Source organism: Oryctolagus cuniculus, chromosome 3, assembly GCF_051225735.1.
Source record: "Oryctolagus cuniculus isolate XC-2025 breed Fujian yellow rabbit chromosome 3, ASM5122573v1, whole genome shotgun sequence".
NCBI classification, from domain to species: Eukaryota; Metazoa; Chordata; class Mammalia; order Lagomorpha; family Leporidae; genus Oryctolagus; species Oryctolagus cuniculus.
In genome coordinates this window covers 48,918,496-48,932,716 of record NC_142869.1, presented here as the reverse complement: position 1 = coordinate 48,932,716, position 14,221 = coordinate 48,918,496, and the positions used below count along the sequence as shown (strand labels likewise).

The 14,221-nt window shown below is 46.0% G+C and overlaps 1 protein-coding gene across 21 annotated transcripts in view; it reads left to right on the top strand.

Moving 5' to 3' along the window:
* MYO1B (myosin IB) overlaps positions 1–14,221 on the top strand; it is a 218,409-nt gene that overhangs the window by 127,676 nt on the left and 76,512 nt on the right. For all 21 annotated transcript variants that reach the window (XM_089330158.1, XM_089330155.1, XM_089330156.1 and 18 more), the window contains exons 5-6: positions 9,332–9,436; positions 13,147–13,193. In XM_089330158.1, coding sequence (XP_089186284.1) covers positions 9,332–9,436; positions 13,147–13,193 — 152 coding nt within the window. The remainder of the gene's footprint in view (positions 1–9,331; positions 9,437–13,146; positions 13,194–14,221) is intronic.

The following is a 14,221-nucleotide window of genomic DNA, read 5'->3' as shown; positions in this document are numbered from 1 at the left end:
GGCCACAATGGCCAGAGCTGGGCCAATCTGAAGCCAGGAGCCAGGAGCCAGGAGCTTCTTCCGGGGACCTGGGCCATCTTCTACTGCCTTCCCGGGCCGCAAGCAGAGAGCTGGATCAGAAGTGGAGCAGCCGGGAATCTAACCGGGAATCCCACATGGGATGCCAGCATCACAGGTGGAGGCTTAACTTACTACGCCACAGTGCTGGCCCCAAGGATTTTGTTTTGTAACTCTACAAACTAGTTTAATGCCTGCACACAGTAGGCGAATAAGCACATATTCAAATAATTGAATGAATTTCGTTCCCCATCCAAGGAGCCAGCCTCATGCCTAAGTAATTAAAAACACCGAACAGGGCCAGGCCAAAGGCTCATCTGAATGCAAATTGCTCAAAATACAGGTTCATCCCACTGAAAGTTAATTGGTTGTTTTGCTTAACTCCGGGTGTCTGCCTTTATCTTTTCACATTCTCTCCTTTGGTAGTCTCAGCTCTTCTCTGGGCCTCTTAGTGCTTTTTGTGTCTGTCCTTCCAGCCAGTACCACGTGTCTGATCTTCCAGCTAAATTATCTAGTACCTACCTGACATCTCCTTGTGGAAGCCTCAGATAGTCTCAAACTCAGTGTTAACAGAATGGAGCTCTTGATTTCTCTCTTTATCCTCCTATAACCAAACTTTCTGATCCCAGTAAATGGGACCACTTGTCACCCCAGTTACTCAAGCCACCAATGTAAGTATCTTTGATTTCTTCCTTCTACTTCCCACATCAAATCTATTTTCTCCTCTTGTCAGTTCTGTCTGTAGACCATATATCAGGCCAGGCTGCTGCTTCCTTCTCCTTGTACCCATGTGGAGACTCTCATCTAAGCCACTGGCCATTTTCTTCCATGAGGACTGCGTAGTAGCGCCCGGCGGGAGGGGTGGGGGTGGGGGTGGTGTCTTCCTCTGTTGCCCACCTCTAATCTCTTTTGACGGAGACCTTTGGCCATTCAGGTCTCGTTTGTCATTGTGGAAACCTCAGCAGGACCTGGGCACCTTGGGAGAATGCCTTTGTCCCTTCCTTGTCCCTGGCCGTTTTTGTCATGTGAAATGAATGTGGTTCTAGTATAGCTCTTGCTTGGTTGACCGGTGCAAATAGTGGCAAGACAGGTTAACAACTCCCCATTGCCAGAATGCCTTTGAATTGCTGTGGTGTCTCACACCTGACCATTATATGAGGGTACTTTCAAAAATTTATGGAAATTGCCTTAAAAGTTAAGGTTATATTGAAATCTTGCATAGTTTTTTCAAAACATGCATTTTTGTGAGGTCTGTAAGATCCCGCTTATCCATAGATTGCAAAAATTGTATCCAAATAAGCTTATCTTTTAGTTCCACATTCCATGAGCTTCTTGCAGTGCCCGCTCATCTGCAAGCCCCCGGGTTCATTTCACACAGGCCCCTTCTTATTTTCACTTGGAAGAAGACACGGAAATCGTCCTAGGCTGCTTCAGTTCTCGAGGGTCTTCACTCAGTTTTCATGACTAATGGTATAGGTCTATTAATTGTTTTTGAGTATTCTCATTGTACCCATTTGTTCCCAAGTGAGTGGCGGTCACTGCTCTGGTTGTGCGAATCTGCACATGACCCGGTCCTCAGAGCTGCTGGCCAGGCTCTCTGCTGGTGTGCTCCCGCGTCTTCCGTCCCCAGCTCCTGGGTGAGGCCGCTCAGAGGGCGGGCGTTCACTGTCTGCGGAGAAAGCCCCGCCCTTCCTCCGGGGGAGCGGGGGAACACTTGCTCCAGCTTGGAGGTGGTTCTGTTTTGCGGCTTTCTCCTCTCTTGATGTCTTCCTCGTCAGTAGCTGGCCCTGTTGGTCTCAGCGTGCCAGTCACCGCTGGATTCCCTGGATTTGGGCCTTCTTGGGAGGCCTTTGCTCTCCATCATAAAACTGCACAGCTTTGGGAGTCGTGCTGCTGTGGGCTGGAGGCGGGACCACCATCACCCGGAGCTGCGCCTCCCCTACTGCCCCTGTGTGACTCGCCGATACTAGGGAAATGAAATAGGACATTAAAAACATGCACCCTGTTTTTGTTTTTTTTTCCTTTAACTCCAAGAAACAAAGCAGACTCACAGCTTCCTATGGGCTATTGAAAGCCAGCTGTCATGTGTAGCTCAGTGGCAATGCGAGGTTGTGCTAGTCCTTGGGTCGTATTCTCGGCGTAACCCTGTCTCACTGGCAGCGTTGATCTTGGTGTTGAGCTGCTGTGTTCCGTAGGTCTGTGACGGACCTCCGTGTTGGCTCCAGCCGCCCCTCAGCACTAACCCTCTGATTGCTGGGAGGCCTCTGCCACTGCTGTTGGGATTGGTGTTGTGGAGTAGTGGGTAAAGCCACCACCTGCAGCACCAGCATCCCATATAGGCACTGGTTCGCGTCCCGGCTATTCCTAGCCAGCTCCTTGCTAATGCACATGGGAAAGCAGTGGAAGATGGACCAAGTCCTTGGGCCCCTGTGCTGCATGGGAGACCTGGAAGAAGCTCCTGGTTCCTGGCTTCAACCTGGCCCAGCTCCATCCGTTGCAGCCATTTTGAGAATGAACCAGCAGGTAGAAGAGTTCTCTCTGGATTTGTCTTTCTGTCTCTCTAACTCTGAGTTTCAAATAAATAAAATCTGTAGACACACTCAGCTACACACTTCGCCAGCTGGTAACCCGTGTAACTTCCAGCATCTCCTCCCTATCAGTCAGTCGGCAGAGACACACTTTGTATTGTTGACTTATTCCTGTCTTTTCCCAGTGTTATGTCTTTTAAAACGAGTAACTCAAAAATGCCTTCAGATTTTACCGTGACTTTATATTTTCTGGAAAAAAAATAACACTTATTTGAGGTGTAAAGAGAGTGAGAAAGAAGAGAGAGAGCTCCTATCCGCTGGTTTACTCCAGAATGACTGCAACAGTTGGAGCTGGGCAGGGGCTGAAGCCAGGAGTTGGAAACGTAAAATCCAGGTCTTCCAGGTGGGTAGCAGGGACCCAGTCACTTGAGCCATCAGAGCTGGAGTCAGGAGCCAGAGATGAGAATTGAGCCTAGGCACAAAGCAAAATGCCCAGTCCCTACCCTGATTTTAAATTGTCATTATACCGAGGCCCAGCATTTTGGTATAGCAGGTGAGGCTGCCGCCTGCAACTCTGGCATCCCATATGGGTGCCTGTTTGTGCCCCGGCTGATTCAACTCCCTGTGATTGGCCGGGGAGAGCAGCAGAATGTGGCCCAAGTGCTTGGACCCCTGCTACCCGTGTGAACACCCAGAAGAAGCTTCTAGCTCCTGGCTTCAGCTTGGCACATCCCTGGCCATTGTGTCACCTGCAGAGTGAACCAATAGATGAAAGATCTCTCTGGCTCTGTGTTCCCTCTCCCTCTCTCTGTAACTCTTTCAAATAAAAAAAAATTTAAAAAATTGTTGTCAGGCTATGAAATGAGTGTGAGGCAGGAGATCGGTAACAGTTAAGCTGCTGCGTGGGGAGCCCACATCCACCCTGGAGCACCTGGATTCGAGGTACAGCGCTGCTCTCCATTCCCAGTCCTGCTAATGTGCAAGTAGTTGGCTCTTCGCCACTCGTGGGTGACCTGGGTTCAAGGTCCAGCTCCAGCTGTTTAGGCATTTAGGGAGTGAACCAGTAGATGGGAGAGCTCTCTGTCTTTCCAGTAAAAATAAAAAACTATTTTTACAAAGTGTAAAATGGAGTAAAGCGGCCAGTGCCGCGGCTCACTAGGCTAATCCTCCGCCTTGCGGCACCGGCACACAAGGTTCTAGTCCCGGTCGGGGTGCCGGATTCTGTCCCGGTTGCCCCTCTTCCAGGCCAGCTCTCTGCTGTGGCAAGGGAGTGCAGTGGAGGATGACCCAAGTCCTTGGGCCCTGCACCCCATGGGAGACCAGGATAAGTACCTGGCTCCTGCCATTGGATCAGCGTGGTGCGCCGGCTGCAGTACGCCGGCCGCGGCAGCCATTGGAGGGTGAACCAACGGCAGAGGAAGACCTTTCTCTCTGTCTCTCTCTCACTGTCCACTCTGCCTGTAAAAAAAAAAAAAAAAAAAAAAAAACAAAAAAACGGAGTAAAGCATAGAATTCATGTGGTGTTTGGAGTCTGTTTCATGACCGTCACTCTGGGAAGACAAAATGATGGAAGGTAATAGACCAGTGGTACGAGGAGTGTTGGGTGGGCATGGGCTCATCTCGGCTCTGAGCAAAGCAGGGTACTGGGTCATCCTTGAGATGTCACATCATCTGATTCATGATCATAACAGTTTCGGGGCCTGGATGTGCTGTGTATTCTACATGTACTAAAAGGATCTTTCCTCATTACTTTATATAGAACTACCGTGTAGTGTTAGAGAGCTCATCTTATAAGAAGTAATTAACTTAACTAGGTCATAAGCCCCCTCGGCAGATGATGATGATATAGGCCTTGCACACTGGCGACACGCTTAAGCTGCAGGGTTATATAAAGTGGGCGCTTAGGGAGAGGCGTGAACTGTTGGAGTCCGTTGGGGTGCTATTTAATTCATTACTGCTGTGCTCAATAAAAAATTCATCATGCCTCATAAAAGTGCCCAAGCCTTTCCAGGCAATGAACTCCCAGTTCAGAGCCAGGAATACGCACGGTTTATGGGGAACCACTCAAGCACCGACAGCGGGCGACAGGAGCGGCACCATCCTGTTTTTCCAAGGACATCACCATAAATCTCTGGGCCCGAGAAGATGATCCTGACATTCGAAAACATTATGAATGAGTTGGTTCCTGACTTGGCGGTGACATCAATTTCTGGGCACTTGTCAGCTGTCTGCAGGGAGACTTGTGCAGCCTGCCTTGCTCATCAAAACCTTTGCTTCTAAACCCCAAATAACCTTGCCCTACTTTCCATCTGGGGTAGTGCCTTGACTCTGCCAGCGACAGCAGTGCTGCTGACTTCGGTGGTTCGCACTGCTGAAGACACCCGTGTGAAAGCAGAATAGCTAAGCGACTCAAGGCCAGAGCATAGCTGGCTTTTGTTTTGTTTTGGTTCTTCCCCGTGTGAGAAGGGCCCTCCTCAATCCACATGTTTTATGTGAATTATGAGGGACTTGGGGGCGAGGGGCTCTTTCAGAAGCAGGTGACATAGTTTTATTTCAGTGAAAACTGTCACCAACCATGATGGTGTCTCTGGTCAAGCCTGCATCTCTCATTGCAAGCCCTGTGCCTTGTTTTCTTTTGTTTGTTTGTGCATTTATTTGAAAGGCAGCGTGACAAAGGGGGAAAATGGGGACAAAAGATGGAGGGACAGAGACAAAGGAGTACTCCAAAGTCGGATGCTCATGTCATAGGTGGTGACTTAACCCCCTGTGCCACAGTGCTGGCCTGCAAACTCCATGTATTTTTTTTTTTTTAAGGGAAAGGGTTTATTGGGGAACACCCTACAGACCGGAGTGAAGGGCCGGCGAAGGAAAAAGAGAGAAGGAGACTGTAAGAGAGAGAGACAGAGGAGGGAGAAGAGAGAGGAGAAGCCAGAGAGCGCAGGAGAGAAGGACCGAGAGAGCACCTGTGCAGGAACAGGCCCTTTTAAAACTTCGCCTGAGGGCGGGCAGGGAAGCAGGAGCAGCGATTCCCATTAGGATGGGGGTGGAGTCTGGCTCAGGTAGCTGGGCCATGTGGCCACCTGGCTACAACTGCGCCAGTTTCCTAACATTCCCCTCTTTTGTTTTTTATAAAGCAGGGTTTATATGGGATTACATTGGCCCCAAAAGTCCAAGAGGGGTAGAGGGACGATGATCTGTCTTTAGAGCTACTTCCTGCTGTATTCCTTCCTTCCTCCATGTATTTTGTACTGGGATTGGGACGGTTCTTGGCTGCCTGTCAGATCAGTTTGCAGGTGCTGCAGCTGGGTTGTGTTGCCACACAGCAGACTCAGGACTGCAAGAAGTGTTCCTCTAAGCACCAGAGTGCTTGTTCTGTTGTACACAGACAGGGCCTCGTTCATTTGAGTCTCTGGACTGTGTTTGTGTCTGAACTACCAGCTCAATCCCTACAAAGACTTGTGTATTATAAATGAAGAGGTAAGAGAGGTATAGAGATAAATTATCTCTGTGCATGTGTGTCAGACTCCTTCTATATGCTCTGTTATACATGTGATCTATATGTGACATAAATGATGTTACCTGCATCTGTAGATACATTTGTAGATCTGTTGACTTTTGAAAAAATTCATTAGAAGGTCTATGAAAAACTCCAAAAAGCAAAAACCTTGCTTGTATCCCGCCCCCCCCAACACAATAGTTGATGTGCCAACGTTTTGATGTGTCTGGAGATTCCCATGCTTTTGTCTTCATGGTCGCAAATCTCTGTCATTGAAATGTGTTTTCCTTTCCTCATTCACCCACTGCTATTTCATAGTGTTCTCTTTCATTGAACAATTACTATAGGTGGGTTTGTGTAATTCTACAATTATGATAATTCCATCACAGTATTGTTAGAACACAGTGCAGAGTGCCAGAGAGTACAGAGATTGTGGTTATGCCAAGCCCTTACAGGACATTAAAATCCCAGAATCATAGGGAATCGTGCATAACCGCTTTCTGCTATTTGTAGAAGTGACTTCTGATCTGGATGTTCCAACCCAGAAGTGTTTCTTTCAGCCAGTTGTCCATTGGTGTGGTGTGTATGTTAAATACTAGGTGTTATCCTGTTTTCTGTTGAGAAATTTTTAACTTTAGAGACTTCCTATTTTATTTGCCTGTGGAAAAATTTTAAGATTTAATGTCTTCAAACATGATACATATAAATTTGCGTATGTAAAGTGTCTGAGTTAGAGAAGATGAATCAAGAATGGATTCTAAGCAAAGTCATGACATCTTGCCAGCTTTAAATGCCAGGGTTTCTATGTTTTCTGGTCAGCGTAGCACAAAAACAGGCCTTGGAAATATGGAAGATGATATCCAATTCTTGGTTTTTTTTTTTTTTTTTCAGAAATACAATCTATTTCCTTTAAAGAGGTTATTATGTCAACATTTGATTTGTACAAATATATACATCTTTGAATATAGATCTGAATTAATTAGAACTGAAGCACACAAGGGAATGAAGCAGCAGTCCTCGTGAGGTCACCACACCTGTTTCCAGCATGGGGAAATATTACGGAAACTGCCCCTGGGTGACGTTGGACTTGCACCTGGTCTTTGTCGTGTTTTGCTCATTTCTCTAAAGTAGTGCTGTCTCATGAACTACCCGGGTTAAAGATCAAGTATGATGTCAGGAAAAACAGTTGAGTTGTCTCTTTTCAGCAGAGTAACTTCAGAGAAAACTACTCTTAATCCTATAAAAATGAGTTGTTAAAGTGAGTCCAGTTGTAGAGTCACAAAAATAAGAATCTGAACATAGAAACTTTTTTAATGTCTTGGAAGTAAATTGTTTATATGCCTTAAGTATAGGCTGGCTCCGTGGCTCACTTGGCTAGTCCTCTGCCTGCGGCGCTGGCACACCGGGTTCTAGTCCCAGTTGGGGTGCCGGGTGCTAGTCCCGGTTGCTCCTCTTCCAGGCCAGCTCTCTGCTGTGGCCTGGGAAGGCAGTGGAGGATGGCCCAAGTGCTTGGGTCCCTGCACCCGGCTCCTGGCTCCTGGCTCCTGGCTTCGGATCAGCGCACAGCACTGGCTGTGGCGGCCATTAGGGGAGTGAACCAATGGAAGGAAGACCTTTCTCTCTGTCTCTCTAACTGCCTGTCAAAAAAAAAAAAAAAAGCCTTAAGTATATCCTTCAACTATATTTAAAAGTTATATTTGATTTGCTTCAACAGGTTTTAAAATTAATAAAAGTGATTTCTAACTTCAATTTATATTAATCCACCTTTATATATCATTAAATATCATTGGCTTGTACAGCTTAACAGGCAGGTGATAAAAGCCCAGCCCAAATTTTAAGAAATCTGGCTGGTGGTACCATTATTATTATTATTATTATTTTTAAATAGATTTGACCCTGGGAAAAATTGATCTCATTCTTTTTGGGCCATAAAAGGACTCTGAGAAGCCAGATCAATTCTAGTAGCCACCAGAGGTTTTTCTTATTCCCCAAGTCCATCTTAGACCAGAACAGGATTTTCTGAGAACTCGATGTAGCCATGAGTCTGAAGTTTGGAGTCTGGCTACTCTCAGGTTCCTAATTTCCATAATAAACAAAACCACCTTGCCCGGACTTTTTCTTGTCATTTTAATCTAAAAGACAAACTCACCTTTTCATGTAAAAATGTGTGTGTGTGTGTGTGTGTGTGTGTGTTTGCCACTGTGTAAAAGTTATTGTGCCCATATGTGTTTTCAGTCTCCTTGTTATAATGGGCAGTGAGGCAGGCCAGAAGTTTGTCAAGAAAGAACAGACCTGATGTTGGCGAGTGTGTGCAGGTGGGGATAGGGCGCAGGAAGTACTGCTGAGGAAGCAGCGAGATGAGAAAGGAAGCCTGCAGGTGACTTCCTGCAGAATCTAGTCGGCAGAGTTGCAGGGTGCTCCAGGAGGTCGGGAACTGCTGGGAGCAGTGAGCCTAGAAAGAACTAGAACCTGTAGTGACCAGTTCCACCCTAGATTGGGTGGGTCGAGGGAAACATGGCACCAAGGAGTTGACTGAAGTGCAGCGGTAATAAACCCCGGCCAGTGAGCCAGGCCAGCCTGCCTGGGGGCAGCAGCACTAGGACCTGGTAATTTACGAGCTTGTATATTACACTTACCCTGAGAACAAGGAAAACGCCTGCAGGAGCTTTAAGCCCTGGAGAATGTATTTTGTGAGTGGTGCCCTGGGAAGCAGTGGTATTCCACAGACGTAACATTAAGGTTTTCAAAGGGAGACAGTGTCATCCAGCCATCTTAAGCCTTATTATCCAGAAAGCAAATTAGAGGGAGACTTGGATTCCAACCCTGACGACACACCCAAACTCCCAGCATAGTCCTCAGCACCCTGTGGGCTCCTGTGCGTCTCTCCCCTACACGGTATTTGTAAGCACAGTCCTACCTCACCTAGCAGCAGGGATAGACAAGATGCGTGATTCAGTGTACATGAGAGCTTTATGAAGATAATTCCCCCGAGGTACCATGGGTTATGTTGCCAAGCAGTTGTTTTATTTTAAAAGCCCAGTGACAGCCTTCAAGCGCAATTGCTGTCATATCACAATCCGTGAGATGCCGTTCAACAGAAAGCACAAATATCTAAAAAGGTTTCCAAAACATTTACTAGCGAAAGCATTGACGGCACAATTAGCGGGTCTTCTTCCCACCTCTCCTCCCCTGAATAAAGATTCCCAGGATTTCTGCTGCGTTGATTAACATGGCTGCTTTTGGTCCACAGAGGCCAGCAAGCTCGTTATGTCCTACGTGGCAGCCGTTTGTGGAAAAGGAGCCGAAGTGAACCAAGTCAAAGAACAGCTCTTGCAGTCCAACCCGGTCCTGGAAGGTAAGATGCTTCCTGTATGTTTGAGCTGCTGGAACTGGAACCATGGATCCTGTTTTCAGGGTCCCTCGGGGGTCTGGTGTGCTAGGGGAGAGTTCGGAAAGGACTCGGCTCAAGACCCGCTGAACGAAGCTGCATCCTGTGAACTCTGGGAACGGTTCGCCCATGTAAAGGGAGCCTTCCCGCTCACAGCCATCTTTTCCATTTGCAGTTCCTATCTGAGTTCCTTCAGTGTTGCTTGAAAATTACTCATTACTGTTGCATTTGATGGTGCAGTGCCATTTCATCGTCCAGGATGACACCTGAGGCTGGTTAGTTCTGTTGCCAGGGAAACACAGAAGGACCAGTCTTTTTAGGACTGTAAAAGCCTACACCTGACTGTAGAGCTCTGATTCTATGGTGAGCTCTCTGGTAGTCAGCCCAGCAGCCGTATGATAAAGTGCCATAGACTGCGTGACTTAATAACAGGCGTTTACTTGCTCGTACTCCTTGAAGATTCCAAGATCAAGGTGAGGACAAGGTGGGTTTCCTCGTGAGGCCTTTACCCTTGCCTTGTAGGTGGGTGCCACCTTGAGTGTGGTCTTGTGGCCTCTTCTTTGTGCATGGGGAGAGAGATGGAGGGTGAGCTCTCTGGTGTTCCTTCTTCTAAGGGCACCAATGCCATCATGAAGCCTCGCCCTCATCACCTCCTATAACCTTAATTATCCTGCAAAGGACCAGTCTCCCCTTACCACAGCACAGACTTTCGCAGGGACACAAACCTTCAGTCTGTAACTCCATCAGAAATGAATTCCCTTAATGCCACGGGGGATCCCATGGAGGATGCAGCCGCATAAACCATCTGTCTAATGAAAACAGTAAATCAAAATCTTCCACTGTCAAGAGCAAGCCGTTCAGTTCACTTCATCTTGTAGGCACGCCTTTACTGCCAGTTGGCACATTTGTTTGGGTACAGTAGAATTACTCAGTTTTAGCGTGATTGGCGTGGATATGGCTTTGCTGTGGCGAGCACTCCTGCGCTTTGTGGGATGGCCTGAGCTGGCCATCTCTGCCCTGTTCTCCTGAGGTGCCAGTTGTACCCCTGCCCATACTACAGTCAGGAATGTCTCCAGAGAGTGCCAGAGGTTCCCTGGGGAGTCGGAACCATCCCTGATTAGAGTCTCTGGGCTACAGAAGTAGTTTCTTTCAGTCCCTGTGCAGAGTCTCGGAAGGACAAGCTGTTAGCAAATTAACGATGAGCACTCGCCAGCATGGAGGGACAGACCCCTGCCCTGTTGTCCTTTATACTAAGGCCCAGCCCCCCTTCCCTTCTGGAGATGTTCCTGGACACAGGCCATTTTGTTACCAGGAGACACCCGGTGTCTGCATTCCCCAGATTGTAGGATAAGAGAGAAGCAAAGGCCCCGTCACCTGTTGTGAGGTTTTGATCTCTCCTCCTCTTCAGTACCTTGATTAAGAAAGAAGCTGTTGGGGCAAGTGGTATCTCTTCATTTCGTGGTTCCAGTATTTGTCTTCTTGCTTTGAAGTTAGGTTGCTACCCACGTGCTGTGTTTCTGCGAATGCTTATTTTAAGAATGCTCTGATCTGAAGGAGAAACACCGTGGAATGCTATAGCTTGCATCTGGGATTAGAATCCGGCTCTGTATTCAGTGGTATTTGGAACTAGGCTGCAGTGCAGGAAATGGAAGAAATGTCCACTGTGGGCACGTAGTGTCTTTTCTGGGAATGCTTTACTTTTTAACTGGAGCGGCCACTGTAAATGAACATGCAGAACAATGGCCTTAAAAAAAACAATTGAGGAATGTGTCTCGAGTGTTCCATAATGGAGCCCTTGTTTTTGATTCTGTGGCTCATAATAAAAGACTGTAGTGTTTAGGGTCGTGTTTAGTAATGTGCAACTCATATTTGCTTGATGAAAAGATGGTTTATAGCTTGCAAGTGGTGCCCTGAATAAAGGTTTTTTGAGGCAATTCCTTCACTTGCCCCTGACCTTCAGGCCACAATAATCTGGCCTTTATGCACCAGCGTCTAGGGTCTGTGCAAGTTAGTTCACTCGGCAGCCACACTCAGCAGGAAGGTCTAGTCTGTGAAAGCCTGAGAAACACGCGGTCATCATCCACCATTGTCAAGGTTGTGTTTATGAAAACCTTCTAGCAGGTGGTGGACATGGGATGAGCATGGGGGACCTACCAGCAAGCATCGTCTTCTGTCTATTCCCAGCGTGCAGGTTTGCTCACTCAACAAGGCATCCAGTGTATTTTCTGTTAGAGAATTTTCTATCAGGCACCCAGTACAGGCCCAAGCAGCACCTGTAGTGCAAAGAGCTTTTCGTGTGTTGACTTTGTAAATTTTGCTCGAACTGAGTTTGAGCCAACTACTTTTTTCTTTTTATATCAAAAACATTTTTGTTTAAGGCCTTCTAATGTGACATATAATGCATCAGGTTTGGCTGCAGAATGTCTACAGTTAACTTCTGCGTACACACAAACCCTCACCCCTTTCAAAGTTTGGACCAGCTGTTAGCCCTCGTCCTCAGCTAAGTGCTTGTCAAGCTAATCCTCTTCTCCCTGTATAACTGAAGACATTCTGGAGGCTTCGAGAGATGGGTGCCTAGCCTGTTATTTTGGAGAATCTTTTCTGTTCACCACGTTGTCATTCCCTGCTAGTTGAAGGGGCCCCCTGGTGATGGCGGGGGGTGTCTTGGTAGAAATGCAGGCTTCCATGCCTGCCCCAGAACCGCTGTGCCCAAGTGTGTACTCTAGCAAGATCCTCAGGCACATGTTTACGCATTAAATTTGTGATGAAACTGTAATCCTGTCTGCCTGTATGGTTTACATTCATCTGAATTAGTCACCTGCTGCCATCTTCCCAGATTGTTATGCCCCTTTGAGCACGGGCGTGATGAAACAGTCCTTTGACCTCGTGACTTTCTGTGATTACCCAGAAAGTAATAAACAAGAGTGCTGTGTGCCTGGGACAGTGTCAGCCGTGTGGTTCTTCTGTACCGTCACTTAAAAGGAGGTCCTGTGGGAGATTTGTATCCTTGAAGCAGCCAAGGTTGAAACAGACCTGTGATTTGTGTTCTGGGCCAATTGAGTTTTCCTTATTTTCTGCAGAAGTTCATTTAGGTCTGATGGAGCATGAACTCACTATGTAGTATTTTTAGTCTGCTGGAAGTGAGCGTAGTTTTCAGATCTCTTGCTCTTTCTGTATTTATGAGCTATAGAATAAATCACATTTAAATAGCTTTATTTTCAAATTAATTAAAAAATTTATAGTTTCACATGCTTTCATCTTTGATCTAGAAATCTCATTAAGTCCCATAAAACCTTTGATAATGTTAAGTAATCCTTGAAATAACCTTATTCACAGATGATAGTGGTGGATGCTTTCCTACTGGTCACTCAATTGTCTGCTATTTAAAAGAGTGAAAATATTTTGAACTAGATAAGGTTAAGTTTACAGTAATCTTTGAAAAAATTTCGCAAATCATAGGAATGACTCCCTTTTTCTTTGGTCTTACAAGACATAGAAGCTTTTGTAGTTTATTAATACTTCTGTTAAGTAAGTTCCTACAGAAATTTTGAACAGAAATGTCATTGCTGCAGGTTGTATTTTCTAGGAACTATAGATGTCAAATACTATATTTTCTTTGTCTTTGAAATTATTTTTTTCTGCCAGCTTTAACCTCACATCTGTTTTTTCCCTATTAGCTTTTGGAAATGCCAAAACTGTGAGGAATGACAACTCCTCGAGATTTGTGAGTATTTGTCTAAGTGTTAACACTAATATTTAGCTCATGTATGTTTAAACAACCAGTAGATGTTTAACATTTCTTAATACACACATTTTAAAAATAAGAACGCCATCTCTATTGAAATGCTGAAAGTTCTATAAGAACTATTTTTTGCTTTCTAGAATTTTCCTTTTTAATTGTTCTTGGAGTGACAAGCTTTTTGTGACATGTTTTCTTGTCTTCTATCATGAAATGCCATGAGCATTTTAAGGGAGGCCATTTAGAGTAGCTCTTCTCTGAGTCTTGGTATTTAGAAATCATAATTGAGAGTTAGAAATTAGGCAAGATGAAAGATAAACTGAGGGTCAGGTTTGTATTCTGTATAGCCCAGAAAGGATGAGGTGTATTCTGAAACTTTGAGGTAAAACCAATAGGTTTGGCAACCAGTGAAAGGGACTAGAGGAGAGCAGTAGAAGTGAGCAGTGAAAATGAAGCTCATTGATGTTTTGAGCTTGGTTGAGTTGGAAGATGAACTTGAGCTTGATTGAGTTGGAAGATGAATTAAGAAGAATCTGGTCCATGTCACCGTCCAGCCTCAGTTTCCGTCACTCTCCAGCCTGTGCCTTGATCAGTAGCATGGTGGGGCCCTTCTCACTGTGCCATGTGTTCAAGCCTGTGGTCTTTAGAAACACAGCAACGCTGCCTGGAGGCAGCTGGGTGCAATGTGTTGAGTGTGATGGTGGTGTTTTGAAATCGGTCCCTTTTTTTTGGTGGTTTGACCAAGTTTCTACGTTTTTACAATAAAAGATCACTTCCTTCATGAGCTGTCTTCTCACATTTCTTGGGCCTCTGGGGGCCATTTTTGATGCCTCTTTACCAGACACTCTTCCTGGCCTTTCTCCTCCTTTTTTGTAGATCCTTTTGGTTTTTTTCTCCATGAGGGTTCTCCATGGCTAATGGCTGGAGAATGACTAGGATGGAAGTAGTTCAGAGAGTGAGATGCTAAATAAAGTTCCTAAATCCAACGCTGTGAATTTTTCCATTGGATTAGT